Source organism: Bathycoccus prasinos (assembly GCF_002220235.1).
Source record: "Bathycoccus prasinos genomic : Chromosome_16".
Taxonomy (NCBI): Eukaryota; Viridiplantae; Chlorophyta; class Mamiellophyceae; order Mamiellales; family Bathycoccaceae; genus Bathycoccus; species Bathycoccus prasinos.
Window position 1 is genome coordinate 11,470 of NC_023993.1, and position 21,193 is coordinate 32,662.

The 21,193-nt window shown below is 46.0% G+C and overlaps 13 protein-coding genes across 13 annotated transcripts; 6 read left to right on the forward strand and 7 right to left on the reverse strand.

The window, feature by feature from the left end:
* Nucleotides 1-64: 64 nt before the first annotated feature.
* Nucleotides 65-1,690, reverse strand: Bathy16g00060 (unnamed protein product; the record flags this gene model as incomplete). Its single annotated transcript, XM_007508472.1, has 1 exon — nucleotides 65-1,690. One exon carries the CDS (start codon nucleotides 1,688-1,690, stop codon nucleotides 65-67), a length of 1,626 nt encoding a protein of 541 aa, XP_007508534.1.
* Nucleotides 1,691-1,918: 228 nt separating this feature from the next.
* Nucleotides 1,919-3,293, forward strand: Bathy16g00070 (unknown protein; the record flags this gene model as incomplete). Its single annotated transcript, XM_007508469.1, has 2 exons — nucleotides 1,919-1,978; nucleotides 2,193-3,293. 2 exons carry the CDS (start codon nucleotides 1,919-1,921, stop codon nucleotides 3,291-3,293), a joined length of 1,161 nt encoding a protein of 386 aa, XP_007508531.1.
* A 53-nt stretch (nucleotides 3,294-3,346) lies between these two features.
* Bathy16g00080 lies at nucleotides 3,347-4,666 on the reverse strand (the record flags this gene model as incomplete). The annotated part of the gene is made up of 1 exon (XM_007508576.1): nucleotides 3,347-4,666. The coding sequence occupies one exon, from the start codon at nucleotides 4,664-4,666 to the stop codon at nucleotides 3,347-3,349; it is 1,320 nt and encodes a 439-aa protein (XP_007508638.1).
* Nucleotides 4,667-4,904: 238 nt separating this feature from the next.
* Nucleotides 4,905-6,406, forward strand: Bathy16g00090 (predicted protein; the record flags this gene model as incomplete). The annotated part of the gene is made up of 2 exons (XM_007508590.1): nucleotides 4,905-5,068; nucleotides 5,491-6,406. 2 exons carry the CDS (start codon nucleotides 4,905-4,907, stop codon nucleotides 6,404-6,406), a joined length of 1,080 nt encoding a protein of 359 aa, XP_007508652.1.
* Nucleotides 6,407-6,593: 187 nt separating this feature from the next.
* Nucleotides 6,594-7,574, reverse strand: Bathy16g00100 (unnamed protein product; the record flags this gene model as incomplete). The annotated part of the gene is made up of 1 exon (XM_007508510.1): nucleotides 6,594-7,574. One exon carries the CDS (start codon nucleotides 7,572-7,574, stop codon nucleotides 6,594-6,596), a length of 981 nt encoding a protein of 326 aa, XP_007508572.1.
* A 180-nt stretch (nucleotides 7,575-7,754) lies between these two features.
* Bathy16g00110 (unnamed protein product) lies at nucleotides 7,755-8,768 on the forward strand (the record flags this gene model as incomplete). The annotated part of the gene is made up of 1 exon (XM_007508606.1): nucleotides 7,755-8,768. One exon carries the CDS (start codon nucleotides 7,755-7,757, stop codon nucleotides 8,766-8,768), a length of 1,014 nt encoding a protein of 337 aa, XP_007508668.1.
* Nucleotides 8,769-8,858: 90 nt separating this feature from the next.
* Nucleotides 8,859-9,682, reverse strand: Bathy16g00120 (predicted protein; the record flags this gene model as incomplete). Its single annotated transcript, XM_007508488.1, has 2 exons — nucleotides 8,859-9,227; nucleotides 9,428-9,682. The coding sequence occupies 2 exons, from the start codon at nucleotides 9,680-9,682 to the stop codon at nucleotides 8,859-8,861; spliced, it is 624 nt and encodes a 207-aa protein (XP_007508550.1).
* Nucleotides 9,683-9,941: 259 nt separating this feature from the next.
* Nucleotides 9,942-11,804, reverse strand: Bathy16g00130 (predicted protein; the record flags this gene model as incomplete). Its single annotated transcript, XM_007508512.1, has 1 exon — nucleotides 9,942-11,804. The coding sequence occupies one exon, from the start codon at nucleotides 11,802-11,804 to the stop codon at nucleotides 9,942-9,944; it is 1,863 nt and encodes a 620-aa protein (XP_007508574.1).
* A 531-nt stretch (nucleotides 11,805-12,335) lies between these two features.
* Nucleotides 12,336-13,037, reverse strand: Bathy16g00140 (predicted protein; the record flags this gene model as incomplete). Its single annotated transcript, XM_007508515.1, has 1 exon — nucleotides 12,336-13,037. One exon carries the CDS (start codon nucleotides 13,035-13,037, stop codon nucleotides 12,336-12,338), a length of 702 nt encoding a protein of 233 aa, XP_007508577.1.
* A 121-nt stretch (nucleotides 13,038-13,158) lies between these two features.
* On the forward strand, nucleotides 13,159-15,486 carry Bathy16g00150 (TPR repeat-containing protein; the record flags this gene model as incomplete). Its single annotated transcript, XM_007508596.1, has 1 exon — nucleotides 13,159-15,486. The coding sequence occupies one exon, from the start codon at nucleotides 13,159-13,161 to the stop codon at nucleotides 15,484-15,486; it is 2,328 nt and encodes a 775-aa protein (XP_007508658.1).
* A 152-nt stretch (nucleotides 15,487-15,638) lies between these two features.
* Bathy16g00160 (predicted protein) lies at nucleotides 15,639-17,438 on the reverse strand (the record flags this gene model as incomplete). Its single annotated transcript, XM_007508557.1, has 1 exon — nucleotides 15,639-17,438. One exon carries the CDS (start codon nucleotides 17,436-17,438, stop codon nucleotides 15,639-15,641), a length of 1,800 nt encoding a protein of 599 aa, XP_007508619.1.
* A 223-nt stretch (nucleotides 17,439-17,661) lies between these two features.
* On the forward strand, nucleotides 17,662-20,031 carry Bathy16g00170 (predicted protein; the record flags this gene model as incomplete). The annotated part of the gene is made up of 1 exon (XM_007508668.1): nucleotides 17,662-20,031. The coding sequence occupies one exon, from the start codon at nucleotides 17,662-17,664 to the stop codon at nucleotides 20,029-20,031; it is 2,370 nt and encodes a 789-aa protein (XP_007508730.1).
* A 286-nt stretch (nucleotides 20,032-20,317) lies between these two features.
* Nucleotides 20,318-21,139, forward strand: Bathy16g00180 (predicted protein; the record flags this gene model as incomplete). The annotated part of the gene is made up of 1 exon (XM_007508567.1): nucleotides 20,318-21,139. The coding sequence occupies one exon, from the start codon at nucleotides 20,318-20,320 to the stop codon at nucleotides 21,137-21,139; it is 822 nt and encodes a 273-aa protein (XP_007508629.1).
* Nucleotides 21,140-21,193: the final 54 nt, after the last annotated feature.

Below are 21,193 nucleotides of genomic sequence, written 5' to 3' on the forward strand. Positions count from 1 at the left end.
CGCTACCGACCAGGCGGTACTATTTTAACCTATCGATCAATAATGCTACATTTCTCTTCTTCTATCATTGGGCATTGGTACTGGCGCTTTTTTTCCGAGAACCATGCTTTTTACTCTTCTTTTCCGCAACCGGGTGTTTGGCCGAAAAACGAGAAAGTAAGTCGTCAAACGATTCGTTGCTATCGCCTTGCACTTGCTTCAGTGACGATGATTCATCTTCACCTAAGGGGGGTCCTTCCATGTTTTCTTCGGTAGAAGTACCGGCAGAGGTGGATTCTGTGGCGGAATCCTTATCTTTTTCTATTCCTCCTTCGTTAGATTCTACTATTTTCTCTTCAACCGGTCCGATGACGTAACAATTGAGGATTTTCAAGCCGCTCTCGTCCCGAGATGTCAATCGCTTCGTCGATAAGTCATCGAAACCTTTCGGTGGTTCTAATCCCCCATCTCGCGCTTCTTCCGAAACGTAATTGTTTTGACATATGTGGCCAAACATGTACGCGTCAATCATATCCGCCCCGTGTCTCGCCATGTACCTCGTCACTTTCTCGTAAAAGTTTGGCCCAATTAAATAGCTTTGAAATCCCGCAGAGGTGCCCATTTTCGGCCAGTAATAGAACGTTTTCGTTCCAGCTCTGGAGTACTTATCGTTCGGGTCTTTCTCAACCTCGAACTCAAACCTTGATTTCTCGCAGTTGTTCGATGGGAAGAATCCCACCGTGTGTTCGGTTCGCACGCACACTTCGTCGTAATGCGGTCCCAACGAGATGAAATCGAAATCATCCGGAACGTTGCGTAACAACTGACGCATCTCGAGCGTTCTGTCTGGAATTTCGTTTCCATCGGATTCCATAACCCACGCTCTCGTGTGGCCTAACTGTTCGTGGACGTCTCTCCACGCGTGTAAATGAGCGAACAAACACCCCACGTGGTGCGCGATGCCCATTCTATCTTTCGTTAATTTCCCAGTTTTCGGGTTCCGCTCATCGATTAATCCAATCCATGGCATGTTTGCTAAACTATCTGGCGTCCTTTCTAATTCTTTCATAAACTTTGAACTGTAGTGATACTTCTTCGTATCGAAAAACTCTTTATTCAATTCTCGAATCGGCGCCACGGCCCACTCTGCCTCTTTGATATTCTTCGGCCACTCCGCCGCGGTAATCCCTAACGTCGTTTGTGCGGCTGGAAATTTGTTTCGAATACGTTCAAAGCCTTCTTTATCTCTCGTGTTTTCCGGTTGCACGATGACAAAAATCTCTATGTGATCCGTTTTGTCTGTTTTCTTCGTCATCGCGCTTCTCCCACCACTAAAGGCAGCGGCGTGAATGAAATTCAGAGAGAACACGTTTTGAAAGAACGAGGACGTTTTCGCCCTCATGGAGTGAATGTGAGACATACTCGAGTCTATTTTCTCCCTTCCAAACGTCCTCACGGAATCTCGGTAGTTCTCAGGCGTCACGTATATGCAAAAACACGCGAGAACGAGCGCGGAGAGAAGGAGGAGAAATCGCTTCTCGTTTCGCTCTTTCCTTTCAGCTTCGGTCATTAAAATTGGTGGTGGTTTCCTCAGTAACGTTTCTTTTTCGTCGCGTCGTCGAAGTTGTTGTTGTTGTCGAGACATCGATGCTGATACGGAGGAGGAGGAAGCGGAGGAGGAGGCCATCGCGCTCGATATTGGTCGCGACATTTTTTGTAGAGAGATGAGAGTTGATTTTTTTTACAAACACGCGCCCCAAAACAAAACAGGAAAACAAAAAGTTCATTTTTCGTCTCTTCTTCTTCTGAATTCTTCTTTTTCGTTCACTTTTTTTTGCTCAAACAACGAACTCTCTCGTAAAAAAAGAAAAGAATAATGATCGTCTCCGGTCGCACGATTGCACCCGAACCCGTCCAGGACATCCTCATGAGTCTAGAAATGACGAACGAGACGAAGAAGAGATTGGATAGCTTGCAAGGATGGGCGAAAGATTTAAAGGTATTATTATTTAGATGAGAATCATTATTCAGAATCTTCTTAAAAAGAATTCAAAGTCACAGTTCTTCTTCATCTTGACTTCTTCTCTGTTTAAGTTCGCATTCGCGTCGTTCCTTCGCGATGATATATTCATACGCAAGTTTATATGTACTGACTTTTGCTCATGTATTTGAACGCGAACTCATCCATCTCTCGTGTGATTAAAAACAAACAGGACGCACCTCCGCTTTCGGAAACGCCTGAATTCGAGTACGTACAAAAACTTCCCAAGAGTTTGACGCAACAACCGAGTTCGGTTTTATTGGACGCCTCGCAACCACACGCGATGTCATCCCCATCTAAGAAGAAGGAGAAGAACGCGACGACGACGAAAAAGTTCGGGGACGACTTTTCGCAGGAGCAAGAAGAAGAAGAAGAGTTGGACGGCGACTATGTCAGTCCAGAACAGAGGGAAAAAGAAGAAGAAGAGCGCGAACGTAAAGAGGCGGCGATGAATCATAACGGAGACGTTCGCATGGAATTGAAACCAAGAACGGGCACGGAATGGCTGCAAGGACAGAAAAAACGCGTTCGAGTGGAGTTCGAGGAAGAGTCGTCCTCGTCTGAAGAAGAAACGGAGGCAGACGAGGAAATTATTCCCACGCAGCGACCTTCGCCGAATGATAGCGAAGACGACGACGACGCACATCTAGATGATGCCAGAGGAAATGACGTCGGGATAATGAAACGAACTTTGAATGCAGCGGTAGGTATGATTGAAACGGTAGTAAACATTGTTCGCTCGCCGTTCAAGTCGCCGAACAAACGCGCTCGAATCGAGAACAGCGATACGCCGCCGCCGTCGCCTGGGATCTTTGGATTTGGTGGGTCGCCATTTGCCAAAGGCATTGCAATGTCGCCGAAATCTTTAGCTCAAGTCATCGATGCCACGGGAGCTGCGGCTGGCGAGAACAATGCCAACGTTGCAAAGATGGAATGGGGCGCCAGAGGCGGCGAAACGTGGCAACAAAAGGAAGAGGACGAAGGCGAAGCGAGAAGGAAAAGAGCCGCGAGGAAAAAGTTAGTATTAGACGATGACGATGAGAACGACGAAGAAGAGGAACATGAGACGGTGAAAAAGTCGCCAAAGAAGGCGACAGGAAAACCGGCGACATCCGTGATGTCCGAAATCGCGAGTCAAGTCACCGAAGTCGCCTCCGAGGCGAATTGGGAAATATTAGCAAAACTCATGGCTGAACGCGAGAAACAGAAAAAAGCACCTCGTGAGCTCGGTTTGAACGTAGATAGAACGCGCAGAATGTCTAGGCGCATGTAAGATTATGCAACAAACATACACACTGTTTTAGTATCACACTTTGTACAGAAGAATCAACCTTTTCCCCGCTTCTTCTTATTTGTCTTTTTCACATATGCGCTGTGAATACCGTGACGTCTTTCCCATTGCTCCGGAGCGTTGTTATACGCATCAACTTCTCTACCGCGCAACGTTACGCAAAACAAATTCGATTCGTCGGTGTTGCAGACAATCTTACACCTCGGATCGTACTCGGCTTCGTCTGGTGATTTGTAGTTTATCAAAATTTCGTGCGCTTTTTTATCGAGCGCTTTCAATTTATTCTCCTTTACAAACTCGCTCAAAACTCTCGATTCGTCGTTCATGTTGTGACACGTTTCGTTTTTCAGTTTCCTCTCCCAATAATGATCGTGCGAGCCGCTGTAAAAATCAAAACCGCAAAACTGCACCGGCTGTTTGAACTTTCGCCACGCGTAGTTGAGAAACATGAGTCCCATGGATGGAAACTTTTCGTTCAAGTTATACTCTTCGTACAGAGTATCCACTTGTGGTGCCTCTACCGCGTGTACTTTTACATCACGCATATCATTCTTCTTTAACCAGTTCGTCGCTATCGTTTCCAACTCGTGCATGCGTTGCTTCTGTTTGGGAATTTTATCTTTTCGTCTCGGGCAGCGCACTTGTTGCGGCTTGCAGTCTCGAAAAACAAACGGAATGTACACGTGCTGCAGCGATTTCTTCAAGTTTGGAATCTCCTCTTCGTCGAATTGGTTCGGATCTTTGATCGTCGATAACACCCAGTGCGTCGTTTTCGAGCCGACGTCTGATTCGAACCCGACGGTTTTGAAAAGATTGAAACGCAACACGACGTCGTTCGCATCTACTTGTCGTCCGAACCGAGAGTTTCTCAAGCTCGCGCCGTTCCCCACGGCGATGGCAGATAACTGTGTGTTGCTGTTGGAGCTGTCGACGTCGTTATCGTTACCATTACCGTCGTTATTACTATTATCGCCACTAATACTGCTGCTACTGAATCTATTACTATCTTCTCGTTCTACTTCTCGTTCTACTGCGCTGCCTTCCTCGTCGTCACCACCGTCATCACCGTCGTCGTCGATAGATATCTCTTCTCCCTTCGCCAACAACGAGGACGAATGCACGGTCACGGACTCGTCTCCGCCCGTGAAAGAATTTTCAACCAACGCGTTCCGTGGGCCGTTCCCATTCATCTTCGTCTTCATTATGCTCTCGTAGTTCCCAGTTAAAACGAAGACGATGATTACGACGAAAACAAAGATCGCGTAATGTGATGACAAAACTCCATTTACTCCTCCTCCGACAGAAGTGTTGTGCGCCTTTCTCCCGCCATAACCACCACCACCAGAGAGCATCATCTCTGTGATGACGTTTAAGTGCTTTCGTTTCGTTTCTCTTCTTCTCTCACGGAAGAAGAAGAAGAAGAAGAAGAAGAAACAGAATGGTGTTGTACTCGTATTTAATTTATTTATAACAAACAGAGTTGGCCGTCGACCAAAATTCCATTTGGAATTAAAAAAACAAAGAAAGAAAGAAAGGAAAGAAGAGAGAGAGACCAAAGCAAAAAAAACCTCAAAAACAGGTTCACGCAAAAAAATGAATTTCATCGATAAAAACAAAAAACCGGCGAATACGGGCGGGATCGATGAGACCGTCAAGTTAGCCGCGGGGAAACTGGACGGGTTAGCAGGCATGCACGAATATGGGGATCGACAAAAGGATTACACCTGGGATTGCGTGATTTTTGGCGATGGTTCATAGTGCGTTTTTGTTTCTCATCTCTTCTAGAATTGTGTTTTTTCTTCCTCAAATCGCTTATCCCTTCTTTTAAAGTTTGTTTGTTTTGAGGAAGTTTTGAGGGTGACGGCGGAACGTCTTCTCCTTCTCTCTTCTCTCTTTTTCTCACTCTCTTCGGCGTAATGAATCGACGATGGAACCAAATAAATGCAAAACTGTCATCAAATCGTAGCATTTAAAAGCTGTCGGGTGGTGATGGTATGATGAAGGAAGTGCAAAGCCATCAAAGAAAAGAGATAAAAAGAGAGAGAGAGAAGACCTCTTTTTTCCCACGAACAAAGGAAACAACAAACAAACAAAAACGAAATAAAATTAGAAATCCTCAAAAATACTGACCCGTTGATTTCTCCTTTTTCGTCTCATTCGATAATCGTTACTACGACAGTTACGAAGGCTTAGTTGATATTTACGGTCAGTGCGAACACTTAGGCGTGATGAGCTTCGAGGACGGGGATAGATACGAAGGCGGTTTCAACCAAGGCGCAATGTCTGGACCGGGTATATATCACGGCGACAGCTTCATTTTTTTGGGCGAATTTGAAGGAAATCAAAAGTCTGGGTGCGGTGTAGCGGCGTATATGAACGGTGCAGTTGAATACGGCGAGTGGAAATACGATCAGTATTTAGGTCAATACACGCGCAAGTGTCCTCTCGACAAATCGATCGCGTCGATGGAAACCGCCATCGACAGCGCGGCGAGAGCGAAAATGTTTGAAAGGAAACCAAATTCAGAAGTATACTTGAGAATAGTTGAACATTATCCAGATTATTTGATGCATCACGATCCGATCGTGTATAAAAAAGGCACGGAGTGGACGATGCCTGGTCCAGCTGCTGAGTTGTACACGCCGCCGACAGTGGAAGAAATGGGACCGGAAATTGCCGGTGCGGTGAGCACGATGAACCGTCTCTGGGAACGAATTTGGTCGTATTACAACGTCAAGTGCTCCGAAGAGCGAAGAACTGTAGCTCCGGAGATTCGAAAAAAGAAGGAAGCTATGGCTTTATCCGAAATGCGAACCGAGGAAGACATGGAGGATGAATACGCGGACGTGTACAACGAGGACGGCTCGAGAAGAGGTAAAATGAAAAAACCGAAGCAACAAAAGAAAAATCAAAAAGCAGGTAGAAAAGGTGGTAAGACGGCGTCGTTGACGGTGTCAATGATGAGTGCGTTGCAGCAAAACGCGTTTAGAGGTTTGAGAAGGCAATTACGACGCCCGATAGCTTTTGCTCAACGAGTCACGACGGAGGCGCAAGCCGCGGTGAATCGAGCGATGCCAGCGCTCGAGCGACGATAAAAATTGTTCTTCGTTGACCAAACAAAATATCATCCAATCATCATCCTTTAATTAGTCTCAATACTTTGTTATTAATATATATTTCAAAGAATTCGGTGGCATACATTCTACTTTTTAGTTTCTTTACAAAGCTGCTTGTTACTACACGCTACGTTACATTCTTCTACAGTCTAATTTCATATTTTTTTTACAAAGTACCTTCGAGCGCGGCTAAAGTATTGAACGCGCGAATTCTATTTACTTCCATCATAGTATGCGACTTTGAACGGAGGTCCGACACGTTTAAAACCGCTTTCCGTATTCTTTTGAGAACGCCTGAAGAATCTAGTCTCCACATAGTTTTGTCGGAAGAATCGGAAGAAGAAGATGTGGACGATGAAGCGACGATCTCTCGATACCCTCCTCTCGATTTGACGTAATCGCTCAACTCTTTCGTCGTGAGATCCTGCACGTACAAAACGACGTGGAAGCACGAAAACAAGGACATGCACGAGCCATGAACGCATATAAACATCATGAAAAGCGTCGCGAGGACCCCAGTATTACTATTCAGGGAAGGATGATAATCAAACGGGAATCCGAGAAGATGTAAGCGTTCGTACGCCTTCCAAAAGAACGTCACGGCTAAATACGCCTCCGTTACTATGAATACGACGAAAAACAACACGTTTTTCTCGCCGATGCAATTGTTTAGAGCGCCGCAGTGGTGGTCAAATCCGCGAACGCAAACGTTACACTGTCGACAGTGCGAACTTCTCTTCGGTTTGAATATCTTGCACGTTTCGCAATATCTCGTATTCCTGCTACTGCGTTCTTCTCTTGCGTCTCCTTCTCCTTCGTCTTCGTCTTCTTCTTTCTCTGCATCAACTTCTCCTTTTCCTTCTTCTATTCCACTCGCTCGCGCGGAAGTATTCCTCTTCGGCAACACGATACCAGGATCAATCACAGTCGTCATTGCACAGGTTGATAAACACACGCACGCGACGAAAACGTGAAAAGTCGTTGAACTTTTCACCAAATCCAAAACCACCAACCCAAGAAACGCGCACAAGGAACACGTGGAAAAGACGCACACGGGCGCCAATGGATGAGAAGAAGAAGAATTGAAAGAAGAAGAAGGACGATGTCTCGCACCACCGCTGATCTCGCCGACAACCGCGCTGTTCATCGATCGCGTGACTCCTTTTTTTAATACTTTTTATTACGTAGTATTATTATTAGTGTTGCTTTCGATAAAGTGGTGAAAATGAGTTTAAATACAAAAAAGAGGAGAGTTTAACAAAAAAGCCTCTCTCCACACTTTTCTTTAAAGAAAAAAAGGAATATTTCTAGCCGACAAAAAACCACGATGACGACGACGACGACGGCGACCGAAAACGGCAACAACAGAGAACGAAAGAACGCGCAGGACATTCATCCCACGAAGGTCTCCGCGATGGGGGTGGACGCTGCACCTGCACCTGCAAAAGGAAAAGGAAAAGGAGATGATGCACAAGAAGACGAAAAGAAGAAGAAGAAGAAAACAACACAACAACAACAACAAGGGAATAAAATATATTTTGGGTTTCTGAAAGAACAACACTTGGCGTTAATCATCGTTCTCGTCACTCTCGTGCGATTGTTCATTCGCTATAAGTTTCGTCCGAAGACGTTCATCACGTGCACGGAAGACCAACCTTTGATGGAGGTGAAAGAGAACTTTCTCAATTTTCTCGAATACGAAAAAATTCGAAAATGTACTTTGAATCATCCTCGATTGAAAATACCGTCCGCTTTAAGCAGTGGCTCGTTTTCCAAAACTCGCGGGTTTGTCGTCAAATTCAACAAGGAAGGCGTAGATTCGTTTTTGAATCATCCAGATTACGGAGACTGCTATGGGGACTTGTTTGAGAAAATGCGGCTTCCAGAAACTAACGCGTACGTCTTCAACGCTTTATTGTGCGAGTTATCGGACTATGACGATTGGAAGAACAACCAAACGAGCGTTGGATTACACTTAGATCAGACGGTTGGTTTACAAGGACTAAAAGCCGATCATCAATTCTTGGCGCACCAGGTGAATGTGCTTTATGTGGACGTCGCCGCGGATATGAAAGGCGGCGAGTTAGAAGGATGGAGATACGGGTCAGGTGACTTGAAACAGTCTGATTTATTAAAGCCCCACTTATCAATCAAACCTGAGAAGAATAAACTCGTCATGTTTCGAGGAGATTCCTTTCATCAAGTCAAGGCATACCACACTTCAGAATCGACGACAAAACGCTTGTCTTTAGTTCTAGAGCAATATAAAATCAGCGACGAGTTTGTTCCAAACACCGTCGTTTGGATGGAGGCGCTGAAACAAAACATGACGATGATGTAACGTTTAGTATTATGTAGCGAAAGATGGGTAATTAGACGTAAGAGTAGATGAGAGAAAAATTAGTACACGTATATGAAAAGTGATTTTTATTTAACCCGCTCTCGCTTTCGTGGCATCCATTTCGGCTTTCAATCGAGACGCTTCTTCCTTCGCGTCCGCGATATCAGCCGCATCAGCCAATTCATCCAAGCTCTTCCCGAGAAGTTCGCTCATACCCTTATCAATGGCGTCTTCGAATTGAGCATATTGTGGATCGCTCGAGGTGAGCGCCTTGCCTATTTTCTTCTCCACGTCGTCCAACGTTTGGAAGAGCGTCTTGTACACCCCGGTGGGATCTTCCAAACCCATCGCTTGTCGAACTTCGTTCGTGTATTCCAAATATTGTCTCACCGAAGTCGCTTCCTCCCAAGCCGCATCGATCGTATCGTCGATGCGCTCAGTCACAGACGGAATACCAATCTGTTTTATAATTTACGAAGGGGAAAGAAGAGAAAGAGAGAGAGAGAGAGTCAGCGTGCGTTCATTCATTCAAAACTTTTGGGTGAGGAGGAGGAAAAGAGCGAAGAAGATGATGAGGAAAGAAAGAAAAATTCTTCTTCTTCTTCTTCTTCTTCCTCCTATGATGAAGATGATGATGCGATATAAAGAAAAACGCTCACCTCTGCCATGATCTGTTTGTTCTTCTCGACGTACGCTTTCAATTTAGCGTCGTCGCCGTCTAAAGGTAATGGATTCGTCTTTGACTTTTCTGCGTACGCGCGAAATTTTCTTTGCGAATCGGCGAAGAAATCCTTCACCAAATCGCCCTTGTCTCCTTGCGCGGCGGCAGCGGCGAAACAACGCGGTGAAGCAGAGGAGGAAGACGCGGACGCGGCGGTGCGACGAGCGATGCGAGAAGCGACCGTTCGTAACATACTTATTAGTAGTATTACGTGTGTATAAGGATGTTCTCTTTAACTTTTACACGTGTGAGTGAGGAGAGAGAAAGAGATCTTATTCGTTTCAACTCTTTCTTGCTTGAGTGGAACCCCAACAAAAAACAAAAAACAAACAAATCCCAAATTCAAAGAGAGACAAAAGGAGAAGTCGCAGACAAATTTCTTCTTTATGATGTTTTACACGCGAGCGCTAGTATAAGTTGTGCTATAAAATTGACTTCTTCCCTAGATTAGATCAGGTTAAATCTGGAAACCGCCTGTAGAAGTTAGCTTTCGGACGAACGACGTTTTTCCTCTTTTTCTCCGCCGTATAGATGAGCGATCCGTCGCGATGGTTTACGGCGATTTCCACCGCCTCGTCCGTCGTCATGACATCATTATCCATGCCCTCTTTCTTCTTCATCAATACTTCGTCGTCGTCGTCGTCGTCGTCGTCGTCGTCGTATTCTTGCTCGTGATCTCGCTCGATACCGTGGTCAGAAGGAGAATCCAACCACATATTGTCCATCGAAGTATCCGTCACGGGAGCATATAACTTGGGTACCTGTTTCCTCGCTTTCTTCCTCAACGGAGATTCACCAACCAACATAATATTTCTCGTCCCCTTATCAGTAGAGGATTTTTGCGCAAAATTCGATAACTTTGCGCTCGTAGTGACTGTGATTGTTCTGGATTTTCTCGTTTGAACATCGTTCATTCGATTCGAGTCCGCCTTGGGCAAACCCAACAAATCGTTCCTCCCAGTCATCGAGAAGAACTTTTCGCGGAGCGTGCCAAGGAACTGGAGTCTTCCGTGCTTATCTTTGTATTTCACGCCACCGGGATGAGTCCACGGGTTTGAAAATTTCATTTCTGGACTTGCCAAACGCTTCACGGCCAAGCTAAAAGATGCCGGTTCGTTATAACTCTTACCTTGGAAAGCAATTTGTCGATTCTTCGTGATGTTAGCTTTGTACTCTTTACCGCGATACTCCATCGAGAGTACGTTCAATCCTGCGGTAATCAGTCCTGCATCCATTAGTTCCGCGAGAGTGACTCTGCGAATATACTGCGGTTTGTTGTGTGTTCCATGAGACGAGCGAACTCTATGAATTGTAACCGGTCCCTTCTTCTTTTCTTCCGCACGCGTCGGTGGCGGAGGTCTGTCGTTGGCGAAATTATTTTGCTTTGGAAGCGAACCGAGGCGTATAAATCTAGGATTTTTCGAAAACGCATCGATATGAGCCTCCACGACTTCGAGATATTCCATAGAAAGCTTTGGCTTTCTCTCAGGATTGAACAACTCTTCGTACGTATATACTTTGAACTTCTTCTTATCACCGCGTCCCCACCATTCTTCGCTGTACCAATCTTTCAGCCACTGCGGCTTGCTTTTTTTCTTGTTTGATTTTGCAGTCGGCTGTCGTGGCAGGGGCAGGGGTGTGCTCTCTTTCCCTTTTAATACCGCTAACTTGCTCAGAGGCACGTGGTCTTCCGTCTCCTCCGTCTCCTCCTCCTCCTCTTCTTCTTCCTCCTCGCCTTCCATGTTCTCGTCGTCGTATCTCTCCTTTCTTTCATTCTCGTGTTTATCTGAAAGAAGCGGTGAGTGCGGTCGCTTCGATGTTGCCCGAGTCGTCCGCGCCTTTGCCTCGGCTTGCTTCTTCTCTTTTGCCAACTTTTTCTTTTCGGCAATCTCTCGTTTCTCATCGTTGGAACACTTCACGCACAGCACTTCGCCAGGATATTTCTTGCTACTTTGCCAGTTATCCTTCTTTTCAGGATCTGCTTCTAAGGCTAAACAATTGGCGTTGTAGCAATTGTAAATCTCCATCATCTCCTCGTGCAGCTTTGACTTGGGCAGTTCTTCTTCTCCTTCTTCTTCTTCTTCTTCTTCTTCTAATACTATTGTTTCGTTGTCGTCCTTCTTGTTTGTCCCTGATGGAGACGAAGACGAGGGCGTTTTTTCTTTCTTATTCATCGGGACAATGAGAGGAGACTTCGACGTCTTACCTCCTGCGTCGTTGTTGTTGCTGTTGTTGTTGTTGTTGTTATTATTAGTATTATTGTTGTTGTTGTTGTTGTTGTTGTTACTGTTGTTGAGTATTATAGACGAGGACATCATCGACTCTCTTTAATACGACGGGTGTGTTCTTGTCGTTCTTGTCTCTCCCTCGTCGGGTCTCCCGAGAGAAGAAAGATTTTTCTTTTACTCCTTTCTCGTCTCCTCTCTATTACACACACACACACACACACACACACACACACACGCGCACTCTCGACGACGCGGAGATAAAGATAGACAGTCGTCAAAGTGTTCCTTCTCCCTCGTAGTGTTCTCGTGTTTTTGCGCGCAACGAGAAAAAAAGTGGAGTTTTGCTGTCACGTGTTCGTACAAAGTCGTGTCAAACTAAAAACAGAAGAATCTTCCACGGCGTGTGTCAATGTGTACAAATTACTGCGTCGTGAATTAAAAGAATGCTGCTACTCGTTACTAAAGATGATAATGGTAATTAATGCGCGTGTGTGTATATTCTTCTGCTATTTCTGCGCTCTTTCTTCCTCTCTCCTTCGCTCCGCTTTTCCCTTTTTGATGCATTTTGATGAGATACGAGTACTCGTATTTTCTTCTTCTTCTTCTTCTTCTTCGAATTTACACTCTCACCCAACACCTGTTGCAATCGCCAACGCACGTTCCTTCACAATCGATCGTGTTACCTAACGCCTGTGGGACGCGAATGACGTACTTTGCGAACGCCGGCGTTCCTCGCTTCATGAAGAAATTTTTCTCGATGTGCTCCACCGCCGGTTTCATCACGCCGTCTATGTCCATCGCTAATATTTCCGGAAGTTTACCGACAATGACGTCTATTTTATCCCTAGCTACGCCGAGCGATTCGATGAACTGAATTCGCTTTTCGATTTCGTCCATGTCTGGTATTTCTCTCACTTTCTCGTTTCTCCAGTAATCTTGTTTGCCCCAGCCGAAACCTTTTTGCATGACTTTGTCCGCCTCGTCGTCATCGAATCCGAGCTCCATGACGAGCGCTTTGGCAGATGCCCATTTAATGGACTCATCGTCGGTTAACAAATCACACATCATAGACTTTGTAGATGTGGATGGTGAAGAGGAAGAAGCCGTGGATGAGACGTATCTTCGTTCGAACGCAGACGCCGACGTCGTGACGAATTGATTATTATTTTGATGACGTTTGCTTTTTGTTGAAAAAAGACGATGCTTTTTGCCTTGTTGCCTTCGCGAAGAAGAAGACAATAACAACGCAGAAGAGTTATGCGGTTGTTGGTGGCGGTGTTGCAGCAACGTTTTCGAGGTAGTAGTAGTAGTCGTCGTCATCGTCGCGAGCATAGTAGTAGTATATGATGTGTTTATTTGTTGAGAAAAAATTGGTGATGTTTACTACGAGTATGACGATGTGACGTGTGGTTTCGAACAGAACCACACAAAAAAAAACAAAATGGTAACGAACTTTTTGTCGTCACCAACACTCTCATCATCTTTCGGGCGGCGAGTTCTTCCGTCTTCACGACGAGTCCATATCACCAAAACGCGACGACGACGTCGAAAGGTATCACTGAATAATAATGAGACGTTGTTAGAAGGAGGATGTTGTGAAAAAGAAAAAGCAGTGTTAGGAGTAGGTAGTTGTGGGTTAGACATTCTCGCGCGACTCGAAAAGTTTCCTCAACCAGATGAGAAGACGCGAAGCGAGACGCTCGTCATGGAAGTCGGCGGTAACTGTGCGAACGCGTTAACGGCAGTGTCTCGACTCTCGGAAGCCTCCTCGTCGTCAATCTTATTTACGAAAATCGGTGACGACGCGACTGGGAAAGATATAATTTCAATTTTAGAGAGAGAAGGTGACACGTTCGATACGAGTAAAGTCGTGCACGGCGGAACATCGCCATCGACGTATATCATTTGTGTCAAAGATAAAGCGAACGATGACCCGACGCGCACGTGCATACACACCCCAAGCAACGAACCTTTGATGAATTCTGAAGTAACGGATGCGGATATCGACTCTTTGTTCGCGTCGTCGCCGCGCGAGATTGGCTTGGCATACTTTGACGGAAGGTTAACGGACGTCGCCCTCCGAATCGCTATAAAAGCACGCTCTCTTGGGATTAAAATACTCGTCGAAGCTGAGAGACTTCGCGGCGACGATTTAGATGCGTTGTTGAAACTTGCTGACTTTTGCGTGTGTTCAAAAAGTTATCCGCAAGAAAAACACCCCAACGATACGAATTCGTTCGGAACCGCGTTGACGGAGATGGCAAATTCGACACTTTCAGACCGGTGTAAACTTTTAATTGCGACGCTTGGTTCCAGAGGTTCTGTCGCTTTGCTTTTTGATGATGCGAGTGTTGATACCGACACCGGCGCAACTGTGCTTGTTCGTAGCGTGGACGAGATTATCGAAGAGATGGAAAGAGCGTTCCAATCGAGAAAGCAAAGTGAGGAATCTGGTACACCATATTCATCATCATCATCATCATCATCATCATCATTATTATCATCATCATATCGATATATACCCGAACACGCGCTCATTAGTGACAGAGTCTACAATTTGAACGGTTCAGGTAAACGCGCTAAAGTCGTTTTTCAGCCGGCTGCACGTATCAGTAGCGAGGACATGGTGGATACGACTGGCGCGGGAGATGCGTTCATCGGCACGGTGGCGAAAGGTTTATCGTGTGGTGCAGACATTCTGAAAACGTTACGCTTGGCGACTTTTGTCGCTGCACAAAAGTGTTTACAAGTTGGTGCTCGCGCAGGGCTACCGTTCCGAGAGGAAGTGCCGGAAGAGTTGATGTACCCATTCGCAGCATCATCCGGCGAGCTCCCCACCGCTACATCGCGAAAAGGCAGAAGAAGTGCGATGACGACGGGAGCCATATCTGCGTTCCTTCTCGCGTTCTCTTTCTCTGCACCAAATGAAACTTTCGCTGCGATTAATGGCAGCTCTGTAGATATGAATAAACTTTCGCAATTGTTTAATCAGGCTATGAATGCAAGTTCGTATGAGGACGCAGAAAATGCGTGGTCTAAAGCTATCGAGTTAGCGCCGAACAACTCGGCTGCGTTGTCCAATCGAGGAACACTTCGCTTGCAAGCTGGTCAATGGAGCGATGCGATTGAAGACTTACAGAGGTCGATTGAAATAGACGTCAAGGAAGGCAAAACTGCCGATGCTTCGGTATTGAATAACCTCGGAAACGCCAAAGGGGCGGTTGGAGATTGGGAGTCAGCCATGGACGATTTCCTCAAAGCGTCGAAGGACGATTCCATGAGAGAAATAGCCTTGGCAAACTATGCCTTGGCGGCTTTTGAGACGGGCATGGACGAGTTAGCCGTGAAAACCGCTCAAACGATACTTCGAAAGGACCCGGAGTTTTGGGATATGCGCGCAGCTTTAACCGCTTTCCATTGGGGCGCCGGGGATCTGGATAAAGCAGAATATGAGTGGCAAACTTTATGCACCTCAGGCCGAGGCTTCGGTCAAAGCGAATCGGCTGAAGGCGTACGAAGTTTTGGTGATGTCGCGTACGCGAGTAAACTTTTGGAACAGCAACTGAAGCAACAATTAGATATCGCCGCTGGAGTAACGGAAGATGAGCTGGGTAACGATACGCCGTGCCAACTGTACAAAACTACAGATACAGTCGCAGGAAGATGGCCACCGAGGCCCACAGCTGCCCTCGACGCATATTTGAGAGTAAAAGATGTCGGACAGGCGCTCGATTACGATGGTATCGTCAAAGAATATAAATTCAAATAGATACGCGTGTCGCAATGCGCGATTGGCGCAAAGAATATTTTGTTTCGCGCATTCGCGGAAAAATATTTGCGCGTGCGCATTGAAGTACGCGAGATTATATAATGTAGCCACATCTATATAGATTATTATAGTTCTCTAACAATTACATGTATTTAGTCTATCTTTATAGTATCTATCGTCAATAATTCATCTCCGTTATGAAGGACTTCGTCTCCACTCGCCCACAGATCTTCGATATCATAATATCTGCGCGCTCGATCGCTGAGAACGTGAACGACACAGCTCCCGCAATCGACGGCGTTCCATTCCTCGTCGCCACCACCACTCATATCTGCTTTCGCACCCTCGATGTACGGTTTAACTTTGCTGGTAAACGTAGTTGGATTTTTTGCGACGCGTTTTTTATATTCAAACATCACCGCATGCGATAAATCAGATATGTGTCTAGGGGATTTCCCTGTACACAATATCAACCAATCCGCCCAGGAGCACTTATCGCGAATCCGAATGGCCATAACATCTTTCCCGCGTGCCTTTACTAATATTTCAACTATTTCATCCGGCGTGAACAAATCTGGGTAGTCCATGCGATCAGTCGCATCGCTTACGTGTTTGACATCTGCCTCTTGAGAAGAAGAAGAAGAAGAAGGAGAAGAAGAAGAAGAAGGAGAAGAAGAAGAGGGAGTTGACGCTTTACCTGTCAGTCTGTCTACATACTCCTTCGCTCTGTGTTGCGATCCAATTGCCCAGCCACCCGTGCGAATACGATTTACCTCTACATCGCCGGTTTCATTATCTTCGCTTAAAATATCGGCGAGAAGCTTTGCGTCGTTCGTGCCTCGCACGACTTTTAAAGCTGCTAGGTATTGGCTCCAAATTAAAGCGGCCAATTCTCCTTTTGTAGTCGCGAGATCCTTCCCTTTCACCGCTGGTTTCCTCCAATGCTCCGTCAACCAGTACAAAAAGTTGAGTCGCTTCTGCCCGATTCGAAAAGCATCGACGCTTCTTTTCGGTTGTTTTGGTGAAGGTCGAATCCAGATTTCCATTTCTTCCGCAACGTTTTCGAGAAGCTCTCGAGGGACCAAAAGTAGCAGCGACTTTGTGAGTTGCCTCCTGGTCGATTCGGACCTTGAACCACCTGGGTAGTGTTCTCTCGCTTCAAGTAAAAGCGCCTCAAATAAGTGCGCGTACGGCATAGACGCAGGAAAGAGCGCGTTCCTCTTTTCAGTCTGAACTTTTCCTTCCATCTCCCGTGTCGCCTTTTCGCTCTTCTTTGTTGCTTCCGTTTTCTTTGCTCTCGTCTTTGTCGACCCTGTGACTTCAACTTCCCCCTCTTCACCGACTTGATCAAACTCTCTGAGCACGAAATCTTCGTCGTCGGTTGGCACCTTTTTCAAAACCGATAAAAATTTATCCGCTTCAGCTTTTTCTTCTTCCGTCGGCGGGGATAGGTTCAACACGCTTCCGAGTTCTGGGTTGAGTTGAGCGAGCGCGTGCATCGGTATAGGCCAAACCAATTTACTCGTCACTTTCACTCCAGCGTATTCCGTCGCGTTCCCTCTGTACACTTTATCACCCCAATCCAAGTTCAAATCTACCACCCTCGCACGCTTCTGCTGCTCTATTTCGTACTTTGTTTTCGTCTTTGTCGTTGCTTTTGTTTTCCTCCGTTGGAACTCTTTCTTCTTTTTTGTATTATTATTATTATTCGTTGGTGGTGGTGGTGGTGGTTTTTCTTCCATTTCTTCTTGTATGGATGATATAGTTGATGATGATGATGCCGAGGACGAATAATAATAACTCGCGTGACAGAATAGACTACTCGTCGTCGTCGCGTTTTGACTACTCCTTCTTTTTCTGAGAAGAAGATGATCAAAATTGGTGGATGTGATGGATTTGGTGGTGCTCGTGGTGAAGAATAAACGCGCGCATCTTCGTCGCATCCAAAACATCTCTTTTTGCGCAAACAAAGACGACGGATGTGAAAGAAGAGAGAGTTTTTAATGAAGTCACACCATTTGATTTTTTGGAAAGAGGAGAGATTTTTTAACATTTCTTCTTCTTCTTCTCCTTTTGACTCTCTTCCAACATCGCTCATTTTGGGCGTCGGTGTCTCATCGACTGTAGTGTTAGTATCAAAAAAGTTGAGGAGATTGATACGTCAATATCATCATCATGGCGAAGTCATCACCCTCACTTTTCGTCGCCCTTGGAAGTCGATGGGGAAAACCCGTCGAAGAAGTAGACAAAAAAGATTCGTCGTCGGCGTATTCGCCGCCGATCGAAGAAAAAGAAAACGGTGATGAAAACAACAAGAATGATGATGATGATGTGACTCCTGCGAAGAAGACAACGACGACCGAGGAAGACGCGAACGACAACAACAATAACACAAAAACAACAACAACAGCAAGTTCGGAGAAGAAGCGGGGAAAGCGTAAAAGTCGATGGGAAACCGCAAACGAGGAGGAAGAGAAGGCGACGAGAGGAGAAGCGACTGCAAACGAAGCAACACCTAATGACACGAATTACGTCGCAGTGAAACGCAACGCACCGTTGCCAGGAACGATCGTTATATCCGGAGGCTTACGCGTTCAGATTCCCGCCGCTCTGTTGGGTGTACGTTCCATGCCGAAAAATGCTCGAGTAGATCCAGAGTTGGAAGTCATGTTCAAAGACTTAGAAACTTGCAACCGAAACTGCTTGATTGGCGCACCGTTCTCCGAGAAGGAATTTCTCGATAAACGGGACGTGTTGAAAACGAAAAACAGCAAACACTTTCCGAAAGAAGTGGAAGAGAACATGACGAAACCGAAAGACGACGCACCGCCGGTTTATGACTTGCATGGTCACAGAGTGAGTTCGAAATCTGAAGTGAATCGAGACAAATACGAAGAAAAGCGTGGACGCTTAATCGAAGAAATCGCTCGCAGGTGCCCTCAGTTCACACCACCAGCGGATTATCTTCCCTCCAGAAAACGAAGAAAGATTTACATCCCAGTTGAAGAACACCCCGGATATAACTTTTTCGGGTTGATTATTGGTCCACGCGGGAACACTCAGAAAAAAATGCAAATGGAAACCAATACGAAAATCGTGGTCCGCGGAAGAGGTGCCGCGAAAGAAGGCTCGGGGAAGCAAGACGTATCCGTAGACGAACCTTTACACGTTTTAGTCGAAGGCGATACTATGGTTGATATTGATCGAGCCTGCGAGATGATTGAAAAGTTACTCGTCCCTGTCGATGAAAACATGAACGAACACAAACGAGAGCAGTTGAGACAACTCGCGATTATGAACGGTACGCTCAGAGAAGTCGACGAACAGGAGTTAAGATTGCAGCAAGAAGAAGAGAACGCACTTTTGTATCAGTTGCCGGATCATATCAAATCCAAAACGGACGAGATGTACAGGAAAGATATAGAAAGAGTTCACGGCACTGGAAACGGTTTAGAAGACAAATACTCAGATTTCTTGTCCGAAATCGGCGTCGACCCGAGCTCTCTCGGAGGAAAAGCTGGCGTGAGTTACGCGGTTGGAGGAGTAGATCAATACAACCCCTTGAATGCTAAAATTTCTGGTTTAGGTGCCGGCGCAAGAGCTGCACCGGCATCATCCGTTGGAGTGGGCGCAGGTGCACCACAAGCTGGCGCGGCGCCGTTCAGTGGTGGCGGCAACAATCCGGACGATAAAAACAAGCTATACGTGGCGAATTTACCGCCGCACGTGACGAATGAACAATTGCGTCCGATTTTTGAAAAATTCGGCCGCGTTACGGCGTGTGACGTTGTTCCAGACCGCGATAAACAATTATCGTGCAAAGGATTTGCGTTCGTAACATTCGCTACCGAGGTGGAGGCTCGATCGGCAATTCCGCATACGAACGGCATGACTATCGAAGGACGAGTGGTAGAAACGCGCATTAAAAACGAGCCGAAAGTCCCGATTCACAACGCGTCTGGAGGTGATACCGCGCAGGAAGACGTAAACGAAGAGGCAAAACTCTACGTGGCAAACTTACCATCGCATTACGAAGAGGAGGATTTGAAAACGCTGTTTAGCCCATACGGTTTAGTGCAAAGTGTGAAATTAGTCTTGGACCACACGACAGGTCTCTCCAAAGGGTACGGCTTTGTGCAAATGATGGATCAAGAGCAAGCGATGTCTGCGGTTGTAGCTGTCCACGGTAACATGGTCGAAGGGTGCACGAAACCTCTGGTTGTAAACATTGCCAACGATAAAAAACGAGGAGTCCTTGGCAATGGTTACGGCGCGCCGATGATGCCGATGATGGATGCCGCCACTGCTGCGTATTATTATCAACAACAGCAAATGGCAATGTACGGCTATCAACAGTACGAACAGCAATACGTCGTTCCTGAGGGCATTCAAGTGGGGGATATGAATTCTGCACCGGCGCCTCCTCCTCCGCCAGAAATTCCCGTACCTCCTCCGCCAGAAATTCCCGTACCTCCTCCGCCCGACCAAAGCGTCGTCGTAGATGACTTGCCCCCTCCACCGCCGCTGCCACCGTCTTCTTCTTAGTTTTATAGTAGTATTCATTTAATAATCCATTTAACAAATATAGACACCTGTACCAAAATGGTAGCATAGTATAAACTAAATCAAAACTTCATCACGTCTTGTTTGTTAAAAGCAGCAGAAAGCGTTTCGTCGCATCAACCGTTTCGAGAAATCGAGAAAACTACTCGAATTGCGAGTCATTATTTTCAAACCAGATTCCTCACTTCATCAGTCTTTTCAAAGAAAGAAAGAAAGAAAACTACTGAACAAAGAAGAAGAACAAGAAGGAGAAGAAGAAGAACACAACATGGGTGGCGGTGGAGAGATTGCGCTTCACGGCCAGTCTTCAAAATTGTCTTCATTTTTGTCCCTAAAAGATGTATCGACGAAGACTATCAATACGCCGACGACGGTTCAAAATTTGACGGAAAAGATGAAGACGAAGAAGAAAAACATAAACAACACGACGGAAAAAGAAGAAGAAGAAGAAGAGGAAGGAAAGCAACAAAAACAACAAAAACAACAACACCAACAACCTCATCGTCGCATGCGTTTGGATGGATTGCAAAATTACGGCACGGAGTATTGCTGGGCGTTAGATAAATCTGGTACGCCGTGCGAGAAAAAGGCACAAAAAAAATGTCCCGTGCCGTATTGTTTGAAACATTTACGGGTTGGAGACGACGCGTTTTCCACGAGAGAACATCCTCTCGGGATTGGTAAGATCTTGATCGCCAATTTTGACTTACCAAAGAATTACAAAATGGTGTACTTTGGAACCCGGAAACCGGTCAGAAAGTTGAACAAATTGAGAAAGGATTACATGTTGTCGTTTTGGCAAGGCGGCGGCGTGATAGACCCGCAAGACTGCCCCGTATCGTCGAAACTTCAATACATGTCTAATCCTGGGCCGGCAGAACGATCGAACGTGACGTGCACGGATCGCATGTTTGGCGATACCAGAGACGAAGGAATCGTTGGGAGAGAGTATAAAACGACGGAATTCATCCCGAAAGGCACGCAAATGCTTCAGTTTTACGGTCCGCAATGGTTCGCTTCGCGCGACATGGAGAAAATCAACGTTGGAACGAACAAATATCCAGCGCCGTTGAAAAGAAAGCGAGTTTGAGGAAGTTTGAGGCAACGAATAGAAAAGAGTTTAAGGAGCATGCACTAGCTAGGA